The sequence below is a fragment of the Leptinotarsa decemlineata genome, unplaced genomic scaffold, assembly GCF_025532065.1.
Source record: "Leptinotarsa decemlineata unplaced genomic scaffold, Ldec_3_MD MMD2_tig00026336_RagTag_RagTag, whole genome shotgun sequence".
Taxonomy (NCBI): Eukaryota; Metazoa; Arthropoda; class Insecta; order Coleoptera; family Chrysomelidae; genus Leptinotarsa; species Leptinotarsa decemlineata.
In genome coordinates this window covers 1128085-1155979 of record NW_027412692.1, presented here as the reverse complement: position 1 = coordinate 1155979, position 27895 = coordinate 1128085, and the positions used below count along the sequence as shown (strand labels likewise).

Sequence of the window (27895 nt, the reverse complement as noted above, 5' to 3'; positions counted from 1 at the left end):
ATCAAGAAGCCAAATTGAAGAAATGCCTGCATGATACTCGACCTTTTCCATAATTTTCTTTCCATTTCGTTTCAGTTTCACTAAACTTCAGTTTTATTTGCGTAATACTATCCTAGATGTCTCCGGAGAACTTCAGAAAACTTCGCGGATCTGCAAAGTGGTTATACAAAATGCGTTTAACGATTCCTCATTGCTCGATTCCATTCAATATTATTTGGATCTCTAGAGACCATTATCCGTTACATGAGAATTGCTAACTGGCTTGTTGAATTTCAGTTGAGGCTGGTTTTAAAATAAATAAAATGACATGAACAAAACACGACAGGCTCAGGGTGCATTCGGTTTTGCGAAATTGAACAACACGAATATTACTGATGGTTTTCCTTTGAGTTATTTGGTATCCTCAAAATACATTGAATTATAAAAAATGAAACAGTATGAACAATTGAAGAATAGAAAAAAATTTTCTTTGGGTCTTACATTCAGGTTCAAGTTCGTTAGGCTTGTGTCGTGACTGGTGATAAGTGAATATTAATTAAACCAAATCATGAAATTCAATAATAACACCAACAAAACGACGAACAAAAAAATAACAGTGTAACTTCGTGGCGAGGAGAATAGAAATTAGGATTAGTTCCCGGCCGAAATCCCTGAACAGACTGATTCTTGGTCGAAATCTCAGAACAGAATGAATGCATCTGCTATGAAAAAATCTGTTCCCAGTAACTCTTGAAAAATCACCACTGGTCGGGGTCATAAATTTAGCCAAGAAAGGTCAACCACTTGGGCCCTGTTTTTTCAGCAATAAACTTTCTTTTCGTGAGAAGAGGGGATTTCGATGATATGCGGAGAAAAATTACAAAAATTCTAAGTTGAAATTAAAATGAAATAAAATTAACATAAAAACCCAAGCAGATAGATATTTTGAACGCCTGCGCGATAAGAGAGTTGTGAAAAATTAATTTCCTAACAAGAATTTATAATAAAAAAATAAAAATCAATAACGGAATAAAGTGTTTCTAAAGTAAGTAGTTGTAGGAAAAACCGTATTCTTGAATTAACATCTTACATATTGCAAGCCGCACAGTTGAGTCACAATGAATATAAAATATTTTTTTCACCTAGAAAAATGAAATGATGAGGAGTTCTCTTTTTAACTGCCAATCAGTCGCTTCCCTTATGCGAATCTTTGAGAATCTTCTAGAGACTAAGGAAAGATGTGCGTTTTATTTTCTTACATGTGATCCCTGAATGATCATTTCCAATTTTGTTTGGTGGAAAAGATAAAAGTAAGGAATAGCAAAAAGGTAATAGCAACTTACTAACAGAAAATTGAAATTTCTGGGCAGAGATTCATCAAACGAAAAAACACCACAAGCTCAAAAAGTTGCTTGGAAAGCTTGTAAAAAAATTATACCTCTGATTTCAATTAAGTACTACCACTATATTAAGTTCAAATCAAGAGCAATATTACATTTTCAGACATCCCTGAGCTCAAAAATATGTTTAGAATATGTTTTCTGTCAACCAACTGTCACACCCTTACGAACAACTATCTTCAGAAGTGTGCGAGCTGAAGACTAACGAGGTCTTACCTTTTAACCTGTGATTCCTAACACGGATTGGACAATAACACGTGAAAACCGATCGTTCGGCCTGCAGCTTGAACCACCGACCAACACGGTGGTCAGTTGAGTGAGTGAACAAAGCACCCACATCGAACCGACCGGCTACCGATCTGCTAATATAGCATACGAACTACTATTAAAACAGTGGCAGGATCGATATAATAAATATTGAGAGTTCTCTTAAAGCATTATAAATAAAATTTTGAGAGGAACTTTCTCGTCGAACCCATTCATTCATGAGCCGTAAGTTTGGAAGAGCATGCCATCCAATAACTTCCTTATTGTTTTCTTTCTTTCAGAAATATCAAATTGGAATGACAATTTTCGCATAATAACCCTTTTCCTGGCATAGAAAGCTCAAGTATGTCAATAAAACTGAAATGAAAAAACAAGCAGATGGTCGCAACATAATGACATAGGGACCTGCCGTGTTCCATTTTGCGGAAAATGTGTGACAAAATGGACAAAAATTCATTTGTGACTGATGATACTGCTTACGACTGGGCCTTTATTATATTTTTCAGTTGGCATTTGGAGAAGGGAAGGGAAACGGTTTTTTATTTATACCAAATTGAAATTTACTGAAAATACTTGCAAATGTTTTGATATATCTTATATGAACATTTCTCTCCAGCACTAGGTTACCTCTTTCTCTTCGAATCATCTCTATATTGATTTTTAATAAATATTCTTAACCATAGTTCGCATAGTTTCTAATCCAAGGCGATCTAACGGAAACAACTAGGTGTTTCTCATCTTTGCTATGTACTGATGCAAACCATGTGTCTGCACTTTTGAATCCATTGAGAAAGTTAATGTTGAACGGGTGACACACATGGAGAGGAAGAACGGTATTGAAATGAAAGTTATAGCTTTGACCACACGTCACAACAAACAATAAACAATAATTAGTCAAACAATTCAACAGTAATATCAAGAGAGTATTTTTTCAAATTATCTCGGGCGTTTTGAGACAAATATACTTATATTTGAGCTCAGTTGAAAAATATTTCTTGAGTGTTAAAGACGATATTTTCGTAGTTTTGTGCTCTTGAACAGTTTTCATAATGAGTGATAAATGTTTCATATGTAATGAATCGTTATCTAGTGGTGAAGTAGTAACAGTTAGACGTGGTCTAAAAACATTAAAAAATGCTAGTGTCGCTAGAAGTGATGGTAACATTGAATATTTTAATACTGTGACATTTGTAAATGTTTACAGTAATCATCGTAAAAACTATACGAACAATTTGAGTATTGCGGCCGTCAAACGATACCAAGAAGAGCCCTGAGTATATTAACATCGATCCGTTATTGCTATTTCAACGAATTAGTGTAAATAACGAATAAACGAATATTTACAATACGAATTAAGTCCATATCCAACACATTGCACAAATGTACGAATAAAAAATTAATGAGCATAAAAAAAATCTTTCATCACGGTACATGGATTATGCCTACGGAGGAAACCATGTAAAAAAACGCGCCTTGCATTCTACCTCAAAGGTGGTGCGGAAACGAGTGCATCATCATAATGTAGTCGCTTTCTCAGCGCTCTAGTCCGAAAACGGTTGACTTTACAGAAAAATGCAAGATACCTTTTTTGTAGATAATCGTATGAGGAATAATTTTTATATCAACCTTTATTAACCAATCCGTAGGTCGCGAGATATTCCCGAAAAACTTATTTTCGTGACCTTTGACCCTCATAATTTTTTTTAGCTAGCAAGATATCAATCTCTATTTTTCACATATTCATTAAAACGTCATAATGAAGGTGTATACCAAAATTCAGCTCAGTAGGAATTTTTCCGCAGATAAAACATCAAATGACTGGACTAATATGGTTATGACATCGAAACCAATGTCCAATGTCCAGTGAGTACACTCCTACTACTTTCATTCATGAATTCATAAAGTTCTCGGTGACCTCTAAACGAAGTGCGGAGCCAATTTCGTTCTTTTACCATAGGCGTGCGCTCATATAAAAACGAAATTTAAGGTTATTATAGAATATTTTGTAGTAAATTACTTACAGCCAACCACAAAATCTAAAAACAATAATAACAACAACAAATAAGCTAAACACAATATCAATTTCCGACCGTTTATTGTAACTAATCCGATGTCCGTTGCACCGACAAATCCTTCGATACTACATCACTGAACGCGTTGGATGAGAATCTCATCCTAAGAGCGGTTGAAGGTCCCCGGCAACTCGGGAGGATCACGTGATAAGAGAGCCTACTGGTTGTAGTATTCTACTGTGGTTGTTGAAGTTATGCGCTGCTTGTGAGCAATACGAAGAAAACGTCAAGTATTGTGGAAAAACAATTCATGACTTTCGCATCACGATAATGCACCTCATCATTGCTTGTTTGTATTTCTTTGGCCAAAAGCAACATCGTGATCATGCCTCACCCACCATAATCACCAGATTTGGCCTCCTGTGACTCTTTTCTTTTCCCAAGATTGAAGAGATCCATAGAAGGACGGCGTTTTGCGATCGAGGAGAACGACAGTGTTTTTTCAATATTTCGACATTGGTTTTTGTTATCTTCAAGGAGTGGAACTGTTTTCTTGTTTGTCTAATTATCGTTCATTGTATGTTATGGCATGTGGTCAAACCTGCTTCCTTCGTATCCTTATCTAATAATGAATAGTCATATCATTATTATATTGCAGAAGTGAAGTCAATTAAAATAATAATTTATATTATGTAACCACTGAGAAATATATATCCAAAACATTTCCATGAGTAAATTAACTTTTATGAGTTTTCATTGAAATTGTTGGGATTATTACATTTATTTTTTCGATATTACTTCTTAACCGCTATATAATCCGATATAATTTCAATAGTAATTTTCTAATGAAATACAATTATGCAAGCAATATATATCCTTCCTTTCAAAAACAATATATGTTCGATTTGCCAATCTTGTACTGGGTACACTCTATATATTTATTAAAAAAAAATTCAAAAAAGTTCAATGCAATGCAATGCAATATGCTAAACATTTTTTTAAAAACTTACTCGGTCATCTAAAACTTTTAATGGAAACTGGATATGACACACACTGTACAGTTTCTTGTGTACCTATATTAAAATATAATAATTAAGAGTTTTTCACAATCAGTAAACAATCACCATCATTGATAATCAAATGAATCTGATGCAACGATTGAATATAGTTTTTTTCGAGATATAGGTACCAAATTGGTGTCTTTTTAGAGATTGTTAACGCAGCATGTTCCAAATCCTATTGAGTATCAAGTATTTAAATTCATTTTGAAAACCTACCAGCTGTTTTTATCATTCAGGTTTGAAATTTCAAATCGGTATATTTGAAAAAACACTATGCTTAACGTTTATTGCAAATTCTATACACCAAAGACAAAAAAGATATTCTCATCAAGACGAGAGGAATTTTCTCTCCACCAGTCGATACAAGAAAAGATTCGAAAACGCTATAATATTTTCAATTGATTTTTAAAGACCTGAAGTGATACATTAAAGATCTAAGTTATTATGATATTGATTTCTCAGCTTCAGAATACAAGGATTCGGACTGTTCGAAGCATAATTGGTATGGAAAAAAGTTATATGAAAAATATCAGGCTTTCTCGTATCTTTTTGTTTGATATGAAATAGTTCGGACAGTTTATCATCTCACTATTTATTAATTTGAGGAGGAAACTTATGTTATAATAATAATAATAACTTTATTCGTCTTTTCGATCATTTACATGATATAAAACATGTCATTAATAAAAATATGGAAATTATATAAAACAATAATAACGGTCCACAGTATAACATAGATCGGACACTTAAGACAGGTACTTAACTATATACATATATAAAAAATAAAACAAATACACATACACATACAACTATACATATATATATATATATATATATATATATATATATATATATATATATATATATATATATATATGTGTGTATATATATATATATGTGTATATATATATATATATATATATATATATATATATATATATATATATATATATATATATATATATAAAAATACATAAAAGTAAATGTATCTTTAAGTAGGATGAAAAAAATGCAGTGAAAGCAATAATCACGATAACAGCATATCCCGTTCTAAAAATTCTTCTACGCTATAATATCCCTTATAAGTTAATAGCTCCTTTATTTGTTTTTTAAATTGTATAATATGCAAATCTTATCTTGAGGCAACGTATTGAATAATATTATGCCATTATATGCAAATGATTCCTAGATTCATAAAAATTCTCCTATCTTTCAATGATATTATATTCAACTTGGTTAAGATTTGACTGTACTCATATTCATTTCGTTGAATACTAAAGTGAAAAGCGCATTTCTTTAAGAATTTCTTTTGAACATTCTCAATCAAATTGAAATTCTTTAAGAATTTCTTTTGAACATTCTCAATCAAATTGATATTCACATTATAGTATGGGTCCAATATAACCGAACAATATTCAAAAATGGATCTTACGAAAGCATAATTTTTTTTTTTTGTTTTAATTGAAAAATCAGTAGAAATTCTCAACACAAAACCTCAAGCTGCTGAACACTCAAGCTGCTACCGTTCTTTCGAAAAACTCATTGACTATTATATTATTTTCCAGATTTAATAGTGGTAGTAGCGTCAATTGTAGTTCTCACATTGGGTTCCAATGGTCAAGTTTTTGCAACTTCTGCTATACGAGGAATTCGATTTTTACAAATTCTTCGTATGCTTCACGTTGATCGACAAGGAGGTACTTGGAGGCTGCTTGGATCCGTGGTGTTCATCCATCGACAGGTAATCATTCATCATATATCACGCATGCTATTTGAGTTTCACAAATTTGCAAATGAAGCAACTAAGTATACCTAAATAATTATACGTCTTCATCCACCATAAATAGCACAATTTAAACAGACAGAAGAAAAAAACAACTCTCAATATAAAGGTGAATAAGCGGAGTATCAGCCAAAGGTGTTTTTCAACTCAACCTGAAAATAGCAATAATTGAACAATAACAATAGAAAATTCTGTATTGTATTCTGTATTGAAAATTCTGTATTTCTGTATTGCCGAGGTCGGCAACGGACAAGAGACTAGACAGTTGAGTAGGTATATAGTCTTTTTTTATTTTCAATTGTATGAGATCGAAAATCACAGAGTTGTTGATTATAATGTTTGGGTGTAATATACGAGGAGCAACGGCTGAAGGTGGAATATTTGTGTTTGGAAATGACTAAAACTATTTCTTCAACTCATTGCAGATTCATTAGATTTGAACTTGAACCTATGGGCTGTAGAAATGTCAAAGATGGCCTGGGGATCGTTATCGATATTTGACTTAATGGATATAGAATCACGAGGTGGAAAATAGAAATATAACTGCGTGTCGTCAGCATAGTGATGTATATTGCATTTTTTTACAAACAGATGGAAATCACAGATATACAATCTGAAAAGTAAAGACCCAAGGCCAAAAAAACCAATACATAGAAATGAACCGGCTGCGAAGTAGTCCACGTGGACTGTACAATTGGCAGTTCGTATTGGATAATTTTCACTAACAAAGTTTTATGATTGGCTGAAGAGTCATAAAAATAAATTCGAAGTCATGTTACGGTGAAGAATAGAAATCGGGAAATGCGGGGATGATTATCGTCGTCGTGTTTAGTTCCGGAACTGATCGTGATTTGAGTATTGAAATTCGATATTGGTGCTTGGTGTTTGAAATGAGGCGTTCTTGGACAAGTACTAATAGTAATAACGAATGTGATAACAACGCAGACTTTTCCAGTGTAGTGATTCCAATAGCGATGGTGAACAATGCGAAAAAGAGATACCAGTGAATGAGATTTGGATGCATTTGAATATTGAAACACAGATAGTATATTTCAATGTATATATAAATATTCATCTCAAAATTGGTTTCGGGGAAAACAGAATATTAAAAGCAACATCAGATTTGACCGACATTCCTTTTTCAACTGTACGTAAAATAGTCAAAAACAAAACTTATGAACGCAAAACGCGATGTGATACAGGATCACTAAAACCTTCAGACGTTCATCTAATAAAATCATTGAATAAAACAATATATGACTGTTACAAAAGCAATAAGATTCCTACAACTGAAATCATAAGGAAGAAATTTGGTACTTCCGGCCATAACGGATAAATAAAGTAGGATTCAGATTTAAAATAATAAACAAACGTCAAGCAGTTATGGAAAACAGAAGAATAGTGGAATTGCGTAACAATATAAAAAAAAATTTACACAAGAACAACGGCAAATATTCTATTTGGACGAAACTTGGTATGACACTCACTACAGTTACGAGAGGGTGGACTGATGGTCCTAAAATGTGTACGCCTAACATGCCTGCAAACAAAGGATTGCGACTAATCATTGGGTATTGCGGAGGAAGTAAAATATTGAGGACTGCAATGTTGACTATAAGAACATGGAAGCTAATATTTTCGAGGAATGGTTTGTGAAACCTCTCGGTGTCACTAAATATGTGCTTTGGCAGTTGATGTTTGGGAAATTCATTACCAAAACAAAATATAATACAAATATATCATAGATATTTGGTTTCATGGACAACATCAGCGTTGATGATGAATGAATCCAAAAATTAATCCATCAATGACTACTTGATCTTTGAGAATGCTGAAAAGCCATGCATGAACAAAGACGATCTGAAAGGCCGTATCATCAAGTTTCAATTGGTGAATTCTGTAACCAGACATGGTCAAAGGCCTTGGGAATATCTAGCGTAACAGCTCGTGACTCACCATGTTTCTGTCTTTCGGACACCATATTGATAATGCCTGAAATGTTGAAGCATTTCAAATGTTCAGGGTATGTTGATTAACTGTTTTCTTCATCAACTTGGTTGTAATTGATAGTAACGCAGATGGTCTACGGTTTTTTTGGAAGTTTCATATTACAATTTTTGATAATGGGTTGAACTCGAGCAGCAATATGAAAATAAAATTACTGCATAGGATTATGAAACTAGTTAACCCAGTTTGTTGGCGCGTTTCGCCAACAAACTTAGCATCCTCAGGAGAAGAAAATTGATACCTGTATCTAGTCTGGTTAGTCCTTATATACTAAAATTTGTTACCTGAGGTTGTATACCTGAAATCCAATATGGAATTTCTCGGTAATTAACTACCTGCAAGTTCTTAGTAATTATTCTCTTCCTAACAGAAGATTCAAAAGCAGGCTTAACGGGATGGGTCCCATATCGCCATTCATGCTGTTTTTACATTTTGCTATTTCTAGACTCTCACATGCATCGAGTAGCCTGGTGTCATGCACATGCTTAATCAGTTTCAGATTGTTTCCACCAATTCTGTGGTCCTTGTCTAGAGCATGTTGGGCGACACTGGATTTTTCTATCCTTCCGTATTTCATGTGTGCACAATGCTCCTTGAAGCGGGTTTTAATCGCTCGTCGGCTCTGGCCGATGCTGACAACTGATTTCGTAAATCCCCGACCTTTCTGTGTTTTCTAGTCTATCTTTTGGATTACCAAGAAGCTGTTGCAATTTATGAGAAGTTTTATATGCAACTTTCATATTTACTTTATCGAATATCTGTTGAAACCCTCTCGTGTATTGGAGTTCATATGGGATTACTATAAACTTGGGATTACTATAAACAGGAGGCTACAACTTTCAAATCCCACAGTACCAAAGATATATTGGTTACCAAAAATACACAAACCTGGAAAATCGATGCGACCAATGGTCTCAGCAATTAATTCGCCTTCGTATAATATCGCTAAATGGTTGACAAAATAACTTGAAAATCTCCCGATTGGCCCAACCGATGGGAGTGTTAAAAACTCACAAGAATTCATAGAGAAAATAAAAGATATTAAATTAGGAGAAGGCGAATTATTGGTATCGTTCGATGTGAGTTCCTTATTTCCAAGCGTCCCAATATCACAAGCTCTAGAGTGTTTGAGGATCTTCTGAAATCGAACAACTTAGCAAATGAAGCTGTTGAAGAATACATTCAACTCACCAAGCTTTGCATGGATCAAAATTGTTTTCAATATAATGGCTCATATTATGAACAGCGTGAAGGAATGGCTATGGGTAACCCATAGCCATAGCCGATACTGAAAGTATCGCAGAAAAATGTGAAGTTTCTCCAGGATATCAATTTCATTCTCATTTCAATGATATAATGGATCAATTATTGAATTGAAAAGTATAATTCTTTCAGCATCACAAAGTTGGCCCCACATAATAAAAAAATGAACCTTTTCGAATATTGACAAAAATTCGTGAATTGTAACTGGAAACTATGAACTTCTCTAGGTTTTTGTTGAAAAAGTGAAGGACCAACAGTGAACTTTCTGTTCACTTGATGTTCCACTTCAGGATATATAAAAGTTGGAGAAAATGAGATTTGCAGGATAAAACAAAACGAATTACACGTACCCATACTTCATGAAAAAGAATTCCCTTTTTTGACCCAACTCATGCATAACTATCTGTTGCGACTTGAATAACGCATGAGTCCTTTGGAAAACACAATTTAGTTTGTTAGCATAGAATTCTTTTGTATACGCAGGCGATGAAAAAACACATCATTCATGAGATTACGGTTCAGGTAGCTCCTTTTTGAGCTTGCAACATTTTTTACATTCCACTGCAGATTTTACTGTGGATAAAATTTCAATAAATGCATCAAAAATAAAATGAAGTCCACCTGAGCTTTTGTTTTTCTAAACTCCATTCCAGAATAAAATGAAAAATATTGTCGTCTCTCATTGGGGTCAGTGTAAATATATTATCAGTTATAATTGAAAATGTATAGGCAATTATGAAATGTAATGATTTAATTTCCATATTTTGTTATGTAAAAATGGAAATGAGAGTAGTTATTTCGAATTTTTTGGAAAAAAAAGTTTTGATTTTATACTTTTCTCCATCTTGAAACAAAAAAAAACGTAGGAATCTTCCAAAAATTGAAGGAAGGAAGTAATCAATTTGAAAATAAGTAACTCTATGCATGGATGGTAGATCATGCAAATAAACAACTTTCAGACACAAACTGGAAGAAAAGTCTTCTCGAGATAGCTACTTCATATAAACATTGAATTACACGAAAAAAATAACTTTTAAAATCCGTTAACCAGCTGTCGCACTTATATGAACGACAACTCTCAGAAGTCGAAACTTGTGCGAGCTAAGGACTAACAAGGTTTTACCTTTTAACGTATGATTCCTAACACGGATTAGACGATAGCAAGTGAAATCGATTGAGTGAGTGAACAAAGGACCAACGTCGAACGGACCGGCTACCGACCGAACAGTTTGTATCCCAAACTAAATACATTCAAGATATTGTTATTCAATGCTGGAACAAAATACACTTGTATTCGCTTGAATCGCAGCAATGTTCAAACGATGCTACATTTAGAGTTCAGTATTCCTAGATGTTAAGTCCATCCACAATTTCTCTTCGAACTGCAATTGAAGTTGATCTTGTAATAGGACGAAAATCTTCTATAACTTTATCTTTCATGTTGTTAGGTGTCGCTGGTTTCTCTCGGTTGACCACGCCTCTAAGGGACTGAGGTCTGCGGATCGTGCTGACCAGAAATGGTTTATTTCTTTCCGATCCATTTATTTCCAGGCCACCATTTTGATTATGATGAGGCGCTACATATTAGTAATATATAGTCTGTATTTGTTCGAATGTGGTTGGCAGTGTTTCTCGGTGAATGTTGTTCGAAAAAATTTGAAATCATAGGAAGAGAAAATTAATTTTGAAATGAATGAAATCATCAGAAATACTGAATAACCAGACTAAAATATTCGGATATTCAGGTAGAAAGTAATTTGTTTTTTACAATGGTTACGAGTCTAGAACATATTTAGCTACTTCTGATGTTCCTCAGGGCTCCAACTTAGGCCCTTTTTGTTTTTACTGATCATTGATGATTTATGTGGGAGTGTGAAATGTGAGCGGCTATGTTTTGCAGATGACTCAAAACTATTTTTTGTAATTGTATAAATCTTCAGTACCTATCAGTTGGAATTCTTTGGTTACTTGTTATAGCTGTGATGAATTGAAACCTTTTTCATGAAGTGTGAAGCTATGAGCTATGCCCGAAAAAAGAATATTTATAAATTTCCGTATGCAATTAACGTTTCATATCTACAGAGATGCAATGATATCAAGGACCTAGGGCTGATTTTGACCAAAAGTTGGAGTTTAGTGAACTTATTTCACGATAAGGGTCTAAACCGATAACGTCGTATGGTTTCATTGTGACAGGAACTTTCGAAGTATCAAAGTTATTATTCAATACTCTTCCTGACGTGCGTTTTACCAACCAAATTATTAATTTTAGATTTATTCTGAGCCAGATGTTCCACTTCAACCTTTCATTATTATAAGATAATTAATATTTCGAAATGAAATCTCAAAACATCTCTCCCAACGTATCTACATAGTATTTTCTGGTGAATGCCTGCCGGAAAACAACTACCTCCCCGGCAAATACCAAGCTGGACATTGGATTATATCCGACAAACATTTATGTACGATACCTCACAGAAATAAGTTTTGCAGATGTTTTTAATTCATCCACCAGCAGGATAATGCTGAAATCAATCAATGAAGATTTGTTCTCGAAATAAAACTGATAGTAAATTTCACTAGTTCGGACTTCCATTGTCTATTATATAGAATGATTTGAAATCCCTGAAACAAATAAAAAAGAAGAATTAAAAATGAATAGCTGAAAATAACAGTTATATTAACCAAAACGAACCTGAAATGAAATAATAGTGAAATAAAATACAAGTAAAAATAGAACAATTGAATAAATTAAAATGAAGAAATGAAAAAGGGAATAAAAATAAAAAGTGGAGAGATTCCAAGTCACGTTAGTTCACGACGTTTCGATTGTTAGTATCTACAATCGTCTTAGGGTGATGACTGGACTGATTCCTCCGAGAGATAACTATTTCTAGGTCGTTCGAGTACTTTCAGTTAACCCCGCTTTTCATTTTCCGCTTCACTGGTTCCGTGGGAGATGACCGTTTTGGCGGAAGTTGGCCATTTCGCTTGATGATGGGTTTCCATATGTTGCGTATTTCTACGCTGGCTTGGCTGAATACGTTGTTGGACAACATGTATGCGGCTTCCTTGAATTTTCTCGTAAACCAATGATCCTCTCTGTGCAAGATCTCAGCTTGGGACCACTCGATGTTGTGTTGATGGGTCCAAACATGGTCTGCTATTCCTGATTTGCTGGTTTCCCCTCGCTGTGTGTGTTTTTTGTGCTCGGCAATGCGAACATTCAATGGCCTCTTAGTTTCACCAATAGAGGATTCTCCACTCTCACAGGGTATCCGGTAAATGCAATTCTTGGAATCGCAGTCCGCGTTTGGTGGCCTGGTTTTTGTGAGGCTGCTACGGATAGTGTTACCGGATTTGAAGCAGGTTCTGATGTTGTACTTGGAACCAATTCTTCCTTATCTTCTCCGATAATCCTCTGATGTAGGGAAGTGCAAGCACTGGTTGTGACGGCTTCTCTTCCTTGCGAGGCTCCTGCTGTCTTCTAGCCAAAGTCTTTTCTACCATCGCTTTGGAGTAGCCATTCCGTTGAAGATCATTTTTGATGATGTCTAGTTTCTTCTCAAGACCTTCCTTCGTATTACAGAGCCCAAAAGCACGGTCTAATAGAGTCTTCTCTTTTAGTCGATTGATGGTGGTTGGATTCGTGGTTCAGATACTGTCCCGTATGAGTGGGTTTTCGGTATACAGATGTTTCCCACTTAGTGTCGGTCCTCTTCACCAAAACGTCGTGAACTAACGTGACTTGGAATCTCTCCACTTTTTATTTTTATTTCCTTTTTCATTTCTTTATTTTAATTTATTCAATTGTTCTATTTTCACTTGTATTTTATTTCACTATTATTTCATTTCAGGTTTATTTTGGTTAATATAATTGTTATTTTCAGCTATTCATTTTCAATTCTTCTCTTTTATTTGTTTCAGGGATTTCAAATCATTTTATATAATAAACAATGGAAGTCCGAACTAGTGAAATTCATCATGAAACATTGTCAATCACCTTCAAAAAAACTGATAGTAGTTAACAATCTCTCCCTTAGACGAAGGTTTTATATATACAGTCGAACCGCGTTGAAAAAATAATTGAGTCTCAGGAACACTGCTTGTTGGGTTGGACTTCTCCTGCACTAACGAGAGGTTTACTTCCGAAACCGGTCTGAAGGTAATCTACTCGATTGATTACAGTTTTGTCCTTCTGCTGAATGAACTAAAAACTTCTGCAAGACTAACCTCAATCGGATATAATTCAATGTCCAGCGTGGTATTAGCCGGGGAAGTAGTTATTTTTCTGCAGGTATTTACTAGAACCTACTGTGTAAGCACGTTGAAAGACATTCATGCTTAGAATTCTCGTGGTAGACAGTTTGAGACGTAGTAGTGGTTACAAACTGCGCATGCACCGGATATTCCACCTAGCTTACAGTTATGTATGAAACTGGTTAGTAATTTTTGAAGTCCTCTTCAGAAACGTAGCAACTATCCAGGTAATTTGCAAGGTTTTACTGTGTTTTCCACTACTATGGATTGCTTCTTATATAAGGGAAAGGGTGTAATGGATCTAGGCTACCAGCGCCCATCCTGGTTAACTAGAAATATCAACATTCTCACTTTCAAGTGATTAAATCAATTTTGTTCAATACTGAAATTTGTCTTTTCATTTACAGGAACTGATCACTACGTTATACATCGGATTTTTGGGTCTCATTTTCAGTAGTTACTTCGTGTATTTAGCTGAGAAAGACGCAGTTGAAGAAGACGGAGGAAAAAATACTGGAAGTTTTTCAAGCTACGCCGATGCCTTGTGGTGGGGTGTCATCACCGTTACGACAATAGGATATGGTGACACTGTTCCCAGAACGTGGATGGGCAAAATAGTTGCCTCTTGTTTCAGCGTATTCGCTATCTCTTTCTTCGCTCTTCCAGCCGTAAGTTGCATTTTTTTTACTACTAGCTATTCCTGTTAAGAAGGTGAGAGGAAATTATTTGAATGATACTGTTTCATTCCACTACCAAAATAATAATGATGAATATTTTGCGATGAAAAATGAACCACAAGATATCGCAATCCAGATTTGAAAAAATCACTTCATAATCACTGATAATCTCAACGAAAATTGGTCTGCTGAAGATAAAATCGTTCAGGAACATGTTTCAGAACTTTTATTTTATTTATCAGAGAAGATTGATGGGCGTTGAAGCGGTTTAGGGGGCGATGGCTACTTTGATAATGTTTTTTTGCTTTCAACACAAACTCTGCCGCTCCTTTACGCTTAACGCGCGTTCCCTCGTGTAATGCCATCTAAGGGACTAGTAACTATTTCCTGTCCGATAGTTGTCAACCTGTATAGATGGCGGTAAGCTTCAATGCGAAGCGTGAAGTGTCCAGTCTCCATTTTCGCAAGTACTAGGCCCGCCCGCTGCCTCATATAAAAGCGCGCGCGCCATCCAGCTAGTAATGTCATTCGACGATATTACGAAAACAAGTGAATTTAGTTAGCTACCTGTTAGGTAAAGTGCTGTACGTGCGGTGGTGAATGCTGTGAGTGGTGTCATTATTAAGTTTTTAATACTCGAATCTTTGCTTCGGCATTTTAAAGACAAAATTATGTCGGAAACAAAAAAGAAAAAACGGCGGTATAGCGCGGAATGTGTAAAATATGGATTTATTGAAAATCCCACAAATCCATCTTCGCATGTGTGCCATCTTTGTCAAAAAACATTTTCGAATGAAATGAGGAAACCCTAAAGGCTACAAGATCATTCAAATAAAATGCATTCAGATAAAAAAGACAAAAGTGTGACTTATTTTCAAGAACTGGAAGAGAAACACTCAGCTCAGTCAACTGTGTCAAAACTTTTTTCAGCGGCTTTTAAGCAAGACGACGACGGACTCCGAGCTTCCTACAATATCTCCATGCTAATTGCTCAAACAGATAAACCTCACATTATTGGGGAGGATTTAATTTTACCGGCAATATAAAAAGTAATAAATATTGTGCTCCATAGGAATACTGTGCTGTTAGGAATCACACGTTAAATGGTGAGACCTCGTTAATCCTTAGCTCGCACAAGTTTCGGCTTCTGAGGGTTGTCGTTTGTATGGGGGCCACAGCTGGTTACTGGAAAAACAGATGTTAAACAGGAAACAGATAAACCAGCGGCAGATATCCGAAAAATTCCTTTGAGCAATAGTTCCGTGCAAATACAAATTGATGAGATGGCTGAAAACATTCTGAATTCTCAATTCAGTTAAATGAGTCCACTTTACCAACCAAAGAAGCATTGTTGTTGTCATACGTGAGGTTTATTAAAAATGAGAAAATATTTGCCAAAAATTTAGAGACGGATACAAAAGGAGAAATCTATAATACACTGTAGGAATTTCGTAATGAGAAAAAAATTCCACAGAAGAATATTATATCAGCTGCTACAGATGACGTTCCGACTATGACAGGACGTCACAAAGGCTTCATAACGTACTTAAAAAATAAAATTCCAGATGAGCTCGCTTTACATTGTGTCATTCATTGGCAACATTTGGTTGCGAAAAATTTGAGTGGGCGCCTCTCTCAATCACTGCAATATATCACCAAAGCAGTCAATAAAATCCGAAACAGCTCTTTAAGTGACAAATTATTTAATCAGGTTTGTGTTGGTAGTGATGAAGATTTCAATCGATTGATATTTCACACAGAAGTGCGTTGGTTATCAAGAGGTAACTGTCTGAATCGATTTCACAATCTATTTGACTCTATAATAGATTACTTGGAAAACAGACAAAGAATGGCACGACAACCTCATCACTTCAAAGAATGATATTGCGTAATTGACAGACCTGTATAAATTATTTGGTGATGTCAATCTCCAACTTCAAGGTGACAACTTGAATTTGATTAAAACAAAAAATGACATTGCTGCTTTTGTCGCCAAATTGATCTTTTGCAAGAATAATATTGGCAAACGTGAGTTTCGCAATTTCCCTAATTTATCAGCAGTATTCTTCAACAACGATGACTCGCTTGTTTACTGCCAACATTTGAAGAACCTCCACAGTAATTTCGCAGAATGATTCCAGGACATTTTAAAATTGGAAATACCGGACTGGGTTTTGGATCCTTTTTCAAATGTCAACACAGTAGTATCACCACAGCTCTAAGAAGAACTCATAGAACTGATAACCAACGAGGAAATAAGAATAAAACTCAAAATTGGATACCAAGTATTTTGGCTACAAAAGCCAATTCCGCAATTGTACCCTGGATTGTGGTCCATCGTTCAACGATTTTTTGATAGCATTCCCACATGTGAACGTGGATTTAAAGCTATGGCAACGTTGCCAACTAAAAAGAGAAATCGGTTGCAGATTACCGAACGCGGTGACTTACGGCTGTTTTTGAGTAAATTCGAGCCTGATATTAACGAACTTGTTAATCATCAAATTCGTTTATCAAATCATAAAATTAGATTAGTTTTAAAATTCAAATTAAAATGTTTGTTTTAATGACATGAATAAAAGTTTTCCTAATATTACAAAATGGTGTTTTACATTACCCTCATCAGAAAGTCTCATTTTCACATGACACACATAATTTAATTATTAAAATAATGACTGCGATTGTGATTCTCAAGATGTAGTAGAGTAAAAAAAATTGGGGGGCGCTAGAAAATAATTAATTTTCGAAGTGGGTGGTAGACAAAATAAGTTTGAGAACTTCCGATGTGAACTGTTGTAGAGCTTGTTACATCAGGCTTACGTTGAAAGTTCGAGATGAAAAAATGGAGTTATCAGAAAATGTTTTATATGAAAGTGATATTTTTGCACTAGACTTAAGCTTCTATATGATTTTCTCTACTGACTTATTGGATTTTTAAGTTGTTCATATTACATATAACTCTTCTAGGTGAACTTTTCATTCTTATCTTGACCACTTCAGCAGATTCAGATTCGTTTAATTTTCAGATTGTCAAAGGTAATAAGCTGAGATGAGTTGCAAGAAAAATCAAGTGGATATTTCGCGATGTTTTTGTTTGACTCATGAACGTTTTTGGTTAGGAGAAGATAGTATTGAAAGTCTTTTCATAGTAGTTTCCATTTGCTTCACGTGAAAAACCTTGTGGAAATTGTACTGAGTAAAATGAAAAAATTTCTTGGAAGTTCTTCTGATTTGGGAAAAATATGAGAGAATCCTGAATAGTAGGTGTATCAGATGTCTCCCTCAATATGAAATTCGAGGATTTTTTTTCAACATATATTCATAGGGTTTCAAAGAATAATGGAAATAATAAAGCATAATGGAAACGTCATGTTTCTAGATCTCATAAACTCTTTCATATCAATAAATCGGCTGTATCCTGAAAATGAGATATCATCTTATCGATCCATTTTCTTGAACAAAGTTCTTTTCATAAATATTTCTACACTGAAACATATTTGAGGTAATTTCTCAGGAGAGTCACGCAAATTCCAAAACCAACAGTAAAGAAATGATTTCATGATTTAATCGATAATACAAACTAGACCACGATATTTTAGTAACACGCCAATGTGAGATCAACAGTTTGTCATGAGATATTCTGTATTAGGCCAGGCGTACTATGTTGAAAAATACTGATTTTTCAGAAAAATTCCTTACAGGGTAAACTCAACGGGAATGGGTTGGGAAGGTAGTCGGTAATGTTGGGGCAAAAATTCAACAGCTGAATGTTTGCAGGGGCGGAGGGATGGATGTGAAAATGGGTGAAAAACAGTTTTTCGTGGTTTGCGGACAAAATAATTGTTTTAGAGAAAAAAGTTGAATGTGAAAGTTGTAGATAATAAAAAAATCTATAACTTTTGTATCCATACTTTTTTTACATAACCTCAAAATTTTCCAGTAAAACGCAAAAAAAACACTTTTTTCGTTTTTTATTTTTCATTTGACGAAAAAAAGGCGTATCACTATGAAAATTAAAGCAATTGTACTATTTTTTATCACAAATGAGTAGCAATTTTTTTTGCGATAAGTTAATTAGTTTCTGAGAAATTCGCGTTTTTCGGAAAAAAAAACCATTTTTTTCAAGTTAGTCAAAAAGGTTTTTTTTTGGCCAACTTTCGTAATGTAATTACGAAAAAAATGAGCGGTGTGAAAGTTGTTCAGGCCAAAAAAAAACCTTTGTGACTAACTTGAAAAAAATACTTTTTTTTTCGAAAAATGCGAATTAACTTATCGCAAAAAAAAAATTGCTACTAATTTGTGATAAAAAATAGTACAATTGCTCAAATTTTCATAGTGATACGCTTTTTTTTCGTGAAATGAAAAAAAAATAAAAAACGAAAAAAGAGGTTTTTCGGCCTAATAGAATATTCTAGTTATAGGTAAAATTATTGAAACTAAATCAAATAAGGGGTGTTTTTTCTTTTTCTTTTCATCACAAGCAAACCCAATCTCTTTAAAGGTATCTATCATCTCTCAAATCATCGGAGGTTGAAACACAATATTACAATCAACGACTGAATCAATTTCAGATTGTTGAATGCTGCTATAATATAAGAATTTCCTGACGATCCTGTAAACCAAAATATTGTCGTTGTGATGAGATGAACTTGCATTGTGCCACGATACGGCATTGTGCCACGATACGGCATTGTGGATTTCAGCTCGAAGCGTCCCTCATTAATTATTTAGTGCCTCTCCGCACTATTCTTTTGTTGTTTCCCACATGAACAGGCCTGGAGTTTCATCGCAAGATGGACAAATCGAGGCAAAATTGGAACACTGACTAATGTTTAATTATTTCACCAGTATGTATTATGGAATTATTTTATACATGAAACTTACCTTTCAATTTCACAAGACCGATTTGTAGCTAATATGTTGATAGGAATATAATGTTGAGGGAAATTTACGGTAATTGACAGGACTCACGTGCTTCATCTTAGGAGGTTCAAAATGACCCCTATCACTGGATACTTTTGTAAACCATTCTTCATCATTCCATGAAACCTCTACTCTCTGATGATGTTGTTGTTCGTTTGAAATGATTTTCGGATTTTTCTACTACCAATAGACTTCTCATCAAGACGTTGAAGCTAGTCTTTTCTCACCAAAATCAGCGGTGCTTCTGAATCCTGAATCCCGTTAGTAATTTGCTAAACAATACTTCCCGGATCTTTTAGAGGCCACATCACCTCCAATATTGATTAGAATTGCTACTGAAAAAAATCCAAACCAGCATGGAATAGTCCAATAGTCTATCTACTTCAAGGTTGGCCCTATACCGAGGGTTACTTTCATACTTGGGATGGATGACGCCCCTTCTTAGTAATGAAAAATGTTTCGGTAATAACAATTCCAAAAATGGATAGATTGATTCTAACCAACTTTATTCTATGAAGTTTTCATTACACGCTTTACATTAGCTTCACCTGTATGTATGTATGTTTGTTTGTAACTCTCAAGGTCGGGATCTGTGTTTGACAGAATTATCGACTTTATTGCTTGATCTATTCGCGGGCAGACGATGGACATTATGGCTTAAACAATTCGTGGGCAGATGGCCTGTGCATAACCTCTTTGATATAATTCGAACGCACTTCACATGTATTTCTTCATTTGAAAAAAGACTTTTTTTATTAACACGCGCGCCTGCTGCCTTATTTGTAACTATCCTTTGCGCGCTTGCTGCCTTGGGCTTGGTAGCTGATTTTCAGGCTACCTCTCCGGAATCGGAAAATATCAATGGTCATTTTTCTGAACAATATACGGCTGATTGATCCCAAAGTTTAGATAAAATAAATATAGTTCAAAAAGACTAAAAAACACGCTTTTATAGCATACCAAACTAAAAAATGAAAAATAAATATAGTTTTAAACACTAAAAAACACGCTTTTGAAGAACATGGAACTAAAAAGTTAAAAACTTTTTAAATAAGCTTAAAACAATAACGAACGAAAAATAGTAGTGGGCGTGGGCGCTTTGTGCCCGTCGCCTTTTTCACAATAATACTAATATTTTTCGTTCGTTATTGTTTAAAGCTTATTTTTTTAAAAATCAACTTTTTAGTTCGATGTTCTTTAAAAGCGTGTTTTTTAATTTTTTAAACTATGTTTATTTTCCGATTCAGTTGCGAGTAAAACATTTTCATACGGTTTATTTTGCTTTTGAGGAGTCCGTAGCATCAAAACTAGTGACTAAGTTCGAAAATTATGTCGATCCCTATCTTGTCAACGACAAAAAATGTGACAATCACCCCCTAGTCACCGCTTCATTCGAAAACAATCATGACCAGTTCACAACTCATGTTATTTTATAGGTTTGTGATGTGATCAGAGGGTTCGATCGGTTTAAAGTGGAATTTTCAGTTTTGTAATGTTACAAAAATCATCTTTCCTTCAAAATAACTCAAAAACCGGTAATTGCAACATTGATGAATGACGTGAAGAATCAAGTTTTTCAAGCACCTTGAAAAATATTTCATGAATTTCCCTCGAAATATTTCATTGTTTTCTGGTTATTCTTTCTGTTATCACTGCGTTTATATTAGGTCTACAGACACATTTTCACTGGAGATGAATTTTATGATAAAATAGATACTTTTTGAATCATTTTTCCCTCCCAGAAATACTAAAAGTTTTGCAGAATCATTCAATCCAGTCATTTCACGACTTATTTCAGAAAAAACATTTTTCATTGTCCCGATTCAAAGTCACCTATGAAATAGAGAGTAGAGAAAACTTGAATCCAAATTTTTATGAACTGTACGACAAAATTATACGGCAGAAAGGCTATTGACTAGACTGTTGATAACTAAAAAATCCTGAAGGAATGAACAAGCTAGTAAATACAGGACTTCTGCAATCTATCGTTATTGTCTATAGAACTTTACGGTTGGCGTGATACTAAATAGGGTATAGTTCAAAATACTGCTTATATACATCTGATAGTCGTCAAATATTATGGAACTATTGAACGAAAGTTTTGCCACAGTGGCTTGAGTTAGAGCTTACAGTCTCAAGATATCAATGATAGAACTGTTTCTTTTACGCACACCATATACTACCCAAATATTCTGTATATACACTCAATTCATGTATTTGTAGGATGCCTGGTTGATTTTTTGAACTGTTTCGGCAGCGCTGTAGTTCAATTTGAATTGAAATTATCCGAAAATCATATAGTTATGAGCTGGAAAGAGGCAAGAAATTAAAATTTGGAAAAAATATATAGCATCAATGTATACAGTACAAAAATCTCTATCGATCAGTAGAATGACTATTTATTGAGATATGGAGCTACAAAAACACATGACACTGAAACGGACACAACCTTTGAAACACGCTTATACGTCAATTTTACTAGATACGGTCCTGACAAAGAGGTCGTCTAACAGAGCGCGAGTAGAGAATGTGAACTCTGGCATAAGGCGGTGCATTCTTTAAAACCTCAGAACCCGAAAAATCGACACTTCGAAGTCTAAATTGACCTGCTCCAAGAAATTTCTACAAATTGAATCGAATGAAAAACATTCATTTAAATTGAGTTTTCGGGCTATTGTTTTTCCCGAAGGAACATTGAAATTTTATACTTCACAGAATGAAAAAAATGAATCTGTTTGAAATAAAAATAAGTCTGACCCGAAAAATAAATATTTTCAAAGAAATTATGAACATTTCCCCCTCACAACGTCCTTAAACTAGGATATGACAAATTTATACCAGAAACCAACTACTTTCCTAGCTAATACCATACAGATGCTTCTAATACGTTCAGCAGCAGGTCCTTGCTTTTTTTATTCAGATTTGAATTATCTTCACATGTTTGTATGCAAATAATTTTTGAAGTTGATTGTTTGTTTTCTGTCTTTTTTAAGGATAAAACACAAGCACTACATAAAAATCCTTGAGGTGCTCTCAGAGCGGTGCCTCTGGGAAAGTAGCGATTTGAATCGCTGGAGATATTAAATCCATTTGAAAAAACGTTCTCCAGATGAAAGAGTTTTTGAACAGTGAAGTTCGAAGTGTACTGAGTTGAACTTCAAAACGATGAGCAGCTACAGTCCGTCGCGTATTTCTGATATATACCGCTCTTGGTGGAATCTAATGTGCCAAGTAACTTGAACACTTCCTATGAAAGTATATGTCTCCAATGTCTCTTTTCTGAATGGAATCCAGCAACTTCAGGGTATGTTTGAGGACAAAACTCCATACATGACAACAATACTCCAAAGAAGGTCTGATCTGAGCCCTATAAAGCATCAAAAGTTGCTAAGATGTGTACAGTTTTCTGGTTCGGAACAGTGTTCTTAGCTTTTGAGAAACAGCCTGCAATTCCAGCGGACATATTGATGTCCATTTCAACCTCCAACGAATTTATCGAAGCAGAAAGCGAAATTTTCTGACCTGACATTATTACATCCGGTTCGGAGACATTTATTTTCTTGGAGAAAACCGATGCCTGGGTTTTTGTGGCATTGAATTGAACGTGGCTACTTTTACCCCAATTCCAAATCACTTCTAGATTCTTATCAAGATATGGAACCTCCTGCTGTCGGTGAAGATGTGCCTCCGTAACCAATGTCCTGGAATCCAAATTGAATGACGAGACAAGTGTGCTGTCGTCAGCAAAGCAATATATTGGACTCTTGATTTTTTCCAATAAGTCGTTGATATACAATAAAAAGAGGGTTGGAGACGATATGGATCTCTGCGTTGATGGTGAAAGTATTCGAGAGATATCCATCGACGGCCATTTGTAGGGAACTTTCTTTCAAGAAGCTGCAGAGCCGTACAAAAAATGATCTGACAAGCCATAGCATCGAAGTTTAGCCAGCAAACCCTATTGCCATACACGGTCAAAGGCCTTAGAAATATCAAGCGCAACAGCTCTTGGCTCTCCATATTTCTCGATTGCGTTATTCCAAATGTGGATGACATACGACAGAAGGTCGCCAGTTGATCTTTGTTTCAGAAAGGCATATTGACGATCGCTCAAGATGTTGAATCCTTCCAAATATTTGAAGATATGGTGGTTTACCACTTTCTCCATGACTTTTGATATTTTGATATCACTGATAGCAAAGCGACTGGTCTATAGTTATTTGAAAGATTATTCGTGCCCTTTTTGGAAATAGGCTGAACGCGAGCAATCTTCCAACAAGAAGGAGAAACCCCTTTCTTGTAAGACAGATTGAAAAGTCTACAAAATACTGGTGCGAGTTCATTTGCGCACTTTTTAATTACGATAAAGGGTACTTTATCAGAGCCAGACGTCTTGTTGATATTAAGCTGTTTCAAAATTCGCCTGACTAGACGCTGTCGAAAAGTAATTTCCGGCATTGTGGATTCTAGTGTGGGAATAATGGGTGGTGCTTTTCCCAGAAAATCGACTGTGGAATGGGACGCAAATTATTCAGCTTTTTCTATGACTGTTGTTGCAGTTGCACCATCCGCTCGTGTTAGTGGTGGAATTGTGGATTTTGAAAGATTCCCAAATTTTTTTTTGTATAAAAATTAAGAAATCCAAAACCACAGATTTTCATATGGTACAATTCACATATCTCTTTCTTTGTTTCTTCGTCTGATTTTCCAAAGTAATTCTGTCACTGTAAATATAAATTGAAATGATTCATCAGAAAGTTTTGGGGTGGTTTCTCGCCGAGACATACTTGGTGAATGAAACATTTATTGATCAACGATGAGACTGGTGGTTATATAATATTCATTCCATTAATAAAGTTTGAACTATTGACGTCATGAAACTGATTCGCTTTCTGTAAATTAATGATATATCTATGTCAGAAAGTGTGGCTGGATTGATGGAGTAAGGTTTTTAAATGAACAGGTTTTTTTACGCACTCGAACGTCTTTAGTGTCTTGGAATCGAATACGAAAATTATAAAAACTTAGTGAAGTTGACACTGGATGCGATTTTTTCATTTTTGAACAACCTATGTACTGAAATAAATATAGGAGACATTGCCAGCGCGATGTTTAATGATATGCCGGAGGTTCTCTCCCTGAGTCATGAGACACTATTTCAGAAGCTTAACATAACAAATAAGAGCTCTCACTCAGCTCAAATTTCGAGTATCTGAATGCAGGCAAATTGTCAAAATGCATATGCATTCAAAATACGGCGAAACAAACTGTGAAGTTCCTCAGGGCACAGTTCTTGGTCCACTTTCATTCATTCATTCAGCATTAATTAACTGTGGTATTGTCAGAATGAAACGATGTTGTGTTGTCATATTTGTTGAGAATAAATAATCAAGGAAATAACTTGAAATTTATAGACTACATCAGAGCCAGCTCTCGATTAACTCTAATTGTAATTGCAACCAATCATTCATTGGTAACATGTGATAATTTCCTTTTTCCCATTATGAAATTTTTTCTTCATGATTTTTTAATAATCAGCTGATGATATAAAGGTTCGAAACATGTACTGATTGATGGTTCTACCGTTATTTTATGAAGCAGATAACTGGATAAAGAAGCTACTGACGGTGAATATTAACAAAAGGCATACCCTAACATTCTGTTGTAATGCAGCTGTAGCACCCCTATTCGATCAATCAACACCTTTTTATATCTTTTATTCTAGACCTTATTTTGAAATTGGACCTTCATATTAAATATATTGTCTCTGGATATTTCCTTATTACTTATCATTCTGTATGTTTATTTTCTGTTCATTTGTTTTGTAAACAAGATTTGTCGGTTGAAGATTGAAAATTAGTAAAAACGTCAATGAAGTTTCTTCTTGACCAAAATTGGATTTATTGGCTTGAGTTGATCAATTCTTCTAAAATAATAACATTGGTGACCCCGACGTGATCACGATATGGAGCAGCGTAAATCCCAAATACATGGTGCCGGTTTGAATCGAAGCCTTTCGATTGATTATGTTTGGCCCGACCAATTTGGCAAGGCAAATCGTTCCCAAATTCCAGATACTTCAAATGGCCAGTTCAAGAAAACAGTCGTGAAATAGCCAACTTTCTTGAGACATGACCAAAAATCGAAAGTATGCTCAAATATTTCTAGAAAGACTGAATGTTCCCGTAGAAGTTCTATAGATTTGGAAATGAAGAGGAAAGCTATAGAAATAGAAAAACAACGTAGAAATCTGGAATTGAAACAGAAATAAATAAAAAATAGCTCACATTTGCTTCAGATGGAAGAAGAGTTACATAAAGCGGAGCTAGAAGAATAAGAAAATGGCAATACTCATGATAGCGTTCATCTTCAGTCTGAAACATTTAGTTTGGCTTCGAGAGAAGAGTCGGTTAATGAACAACAACACAGAGGTACTGTAGCCCAATGGGTTGAAAATATATCTATCCACCAACAGCAAACACCTGAAATGATAGAAAGAGTAGGAAGAACTGACGAGAAAAATACATCTAGCGATGACATCAAAATGCTATGTGGAACAATCATAAATGTTCACAAATCAGTTTCGATACCAGTTCCAGTTGTTTCGAATCAATCCTCGAATGCACATGTTGCCAGAGAACCCGATAAATTCCACTGGAGACAGATTTCCCGCATTTTCATGGAAATCCTCAAGATTGGCCCGAGTTTTATAAATCGTTCAAAAATCTTCGCAAACTCTGTGATTATTGTAATGAAGAAATTATGTTGAAATTGCAAAGATATCTCAAAGAAGAGGCTAAATCCGTAGTTGCTGAAATGTTATTAACGGCTGAAAACGTGAACAATATGGTGTCTATGATGAAAAGTTTGGACAATAAACGTCACCTGGAAAATCCTCAACTGATAAGAGAGTTACTCGAAAAAATTCCAGAAATCATGAAGCTTTCATGGGGAGAAACAGTCAAAGACAAAAAAGGTGAACTAAAGTTGGAAGATTTCAGTGCATGGTTGAAAGAAAAGGCCAGCTCTGCATGTTATGTTAGTATAACTCGTTTGAATACTGAATTTCATTCATCGAAATTCACTAATTTTAAGAAAAATGAAAGGGTTTTCAACACGACCCAAGTAAAATCCAAAATATGTAATTACTGTGATCAGTCCCAGCACCACGAAGGTACCTGCCCTAAAATGTAATCAGATGGTTTTAAAAAAAGATAGGAAATTGTCACCAGAAAGTAATTGTGTTTTTCTTGTTTCCGAAAAAATCATCGAAAGTTTAAATGCAGAATGAGAAAATATTGCGGTAGGAACGATTGTAAATTGTTTCATCATCCCCTGTTACACAAACAACTGGAAAATGAAAATAGGACCATGCTACTACAAAATATTGATGAAAATGATCCGGAAATGGTGCGCTCCGTAAATAATCCCACAAGCAAGGTCATATTACGAGTAATTCATATAAAATTATATGGACCATGAGGTAATGTTTTGGCACTGTGTGATGAAGCTTCGACCGTAAAACTATCAGATTCAGGAATCGCCAAAAAACTTGGACTAACTGGTGTTAAAGAGTCCCTCTGTCTTCAGTGGACGATTTTCATCGATTATTCAAATCGTGGGGCACCCACTTTTTAAGATTTTTGACTTTTCCAATACATTCTAAACATCAAAAACCGAATCACATGCACAGTTTATGATGTGTCAGTCTCCACCAGGGTCCTCAAATCCTCGTCCTGGATTACTGTAGGTCGACATCTTCGAGCCTGAAACCTCCGTAACAAAATTTCCCAAACCAACGTCTATGAATGCGTTCATTAACACTATTATTTCCAAATGCCTGTTCAAGAGGCAAAAAATTAAAATTTGCATAAAAACAAACACCATCAATGTGGTAAGGTCAAAATTGTCTATCGATCAGTATACAGTGTCACACATAAAGTCCGCATCAAATGGGATTTTTTTTTTGTTCATCTCTTCAAGCAACCTTTGATATCTCCATTAACTTGTGCTTTAAAAATGATGCCAAATGACATGCATATGACCGATCAAGTGATTTTTCTTCCCTGTCAAATTTGACATTTTTTCCAAAAAATGTTCAGAAAAGCAGTTATTGCTAGAAATTTCGAAAATCGGTAAAAGGAAAAGATGATTGTTTTTTCATTTTCTACCCATATACCAATTTTTAGCTCTCTAGTATAAATTTAGTTTTTTTACAGTTTTTCGAAAATTTGACATCTGCCGATTTCTCAAATTTAGCCAA

The 27895-nt window shown here is 34.9% G+C and overlaps 1 protein-coding gene across 2 annotated transcripts in view; it reads left to right on the top strand.

Annotated features, from left to right (window-relative positions):
- Positions 1-27895, top strand: part of LOC111505605 (KCNQ potassium channel) — a 204561-nt gene that overhangs the window by 118965 nt on the left and 57701 nt on the right. For both annotated transcript variants that reach the window (XM_074183370.1, XM_023160448.2), the window contains exons 6-7: positions 6285-6460; positions 14440-14700. In XM_074183370.1, coding sequence (XP_074039471.1) covers positions 6285-6460; positions 14440-14700 — 437 coding nt within the window. The remainder of the gene's footprint in view (positions 1-6284; positions 6461-14439; positions 14701-27895) is intronic.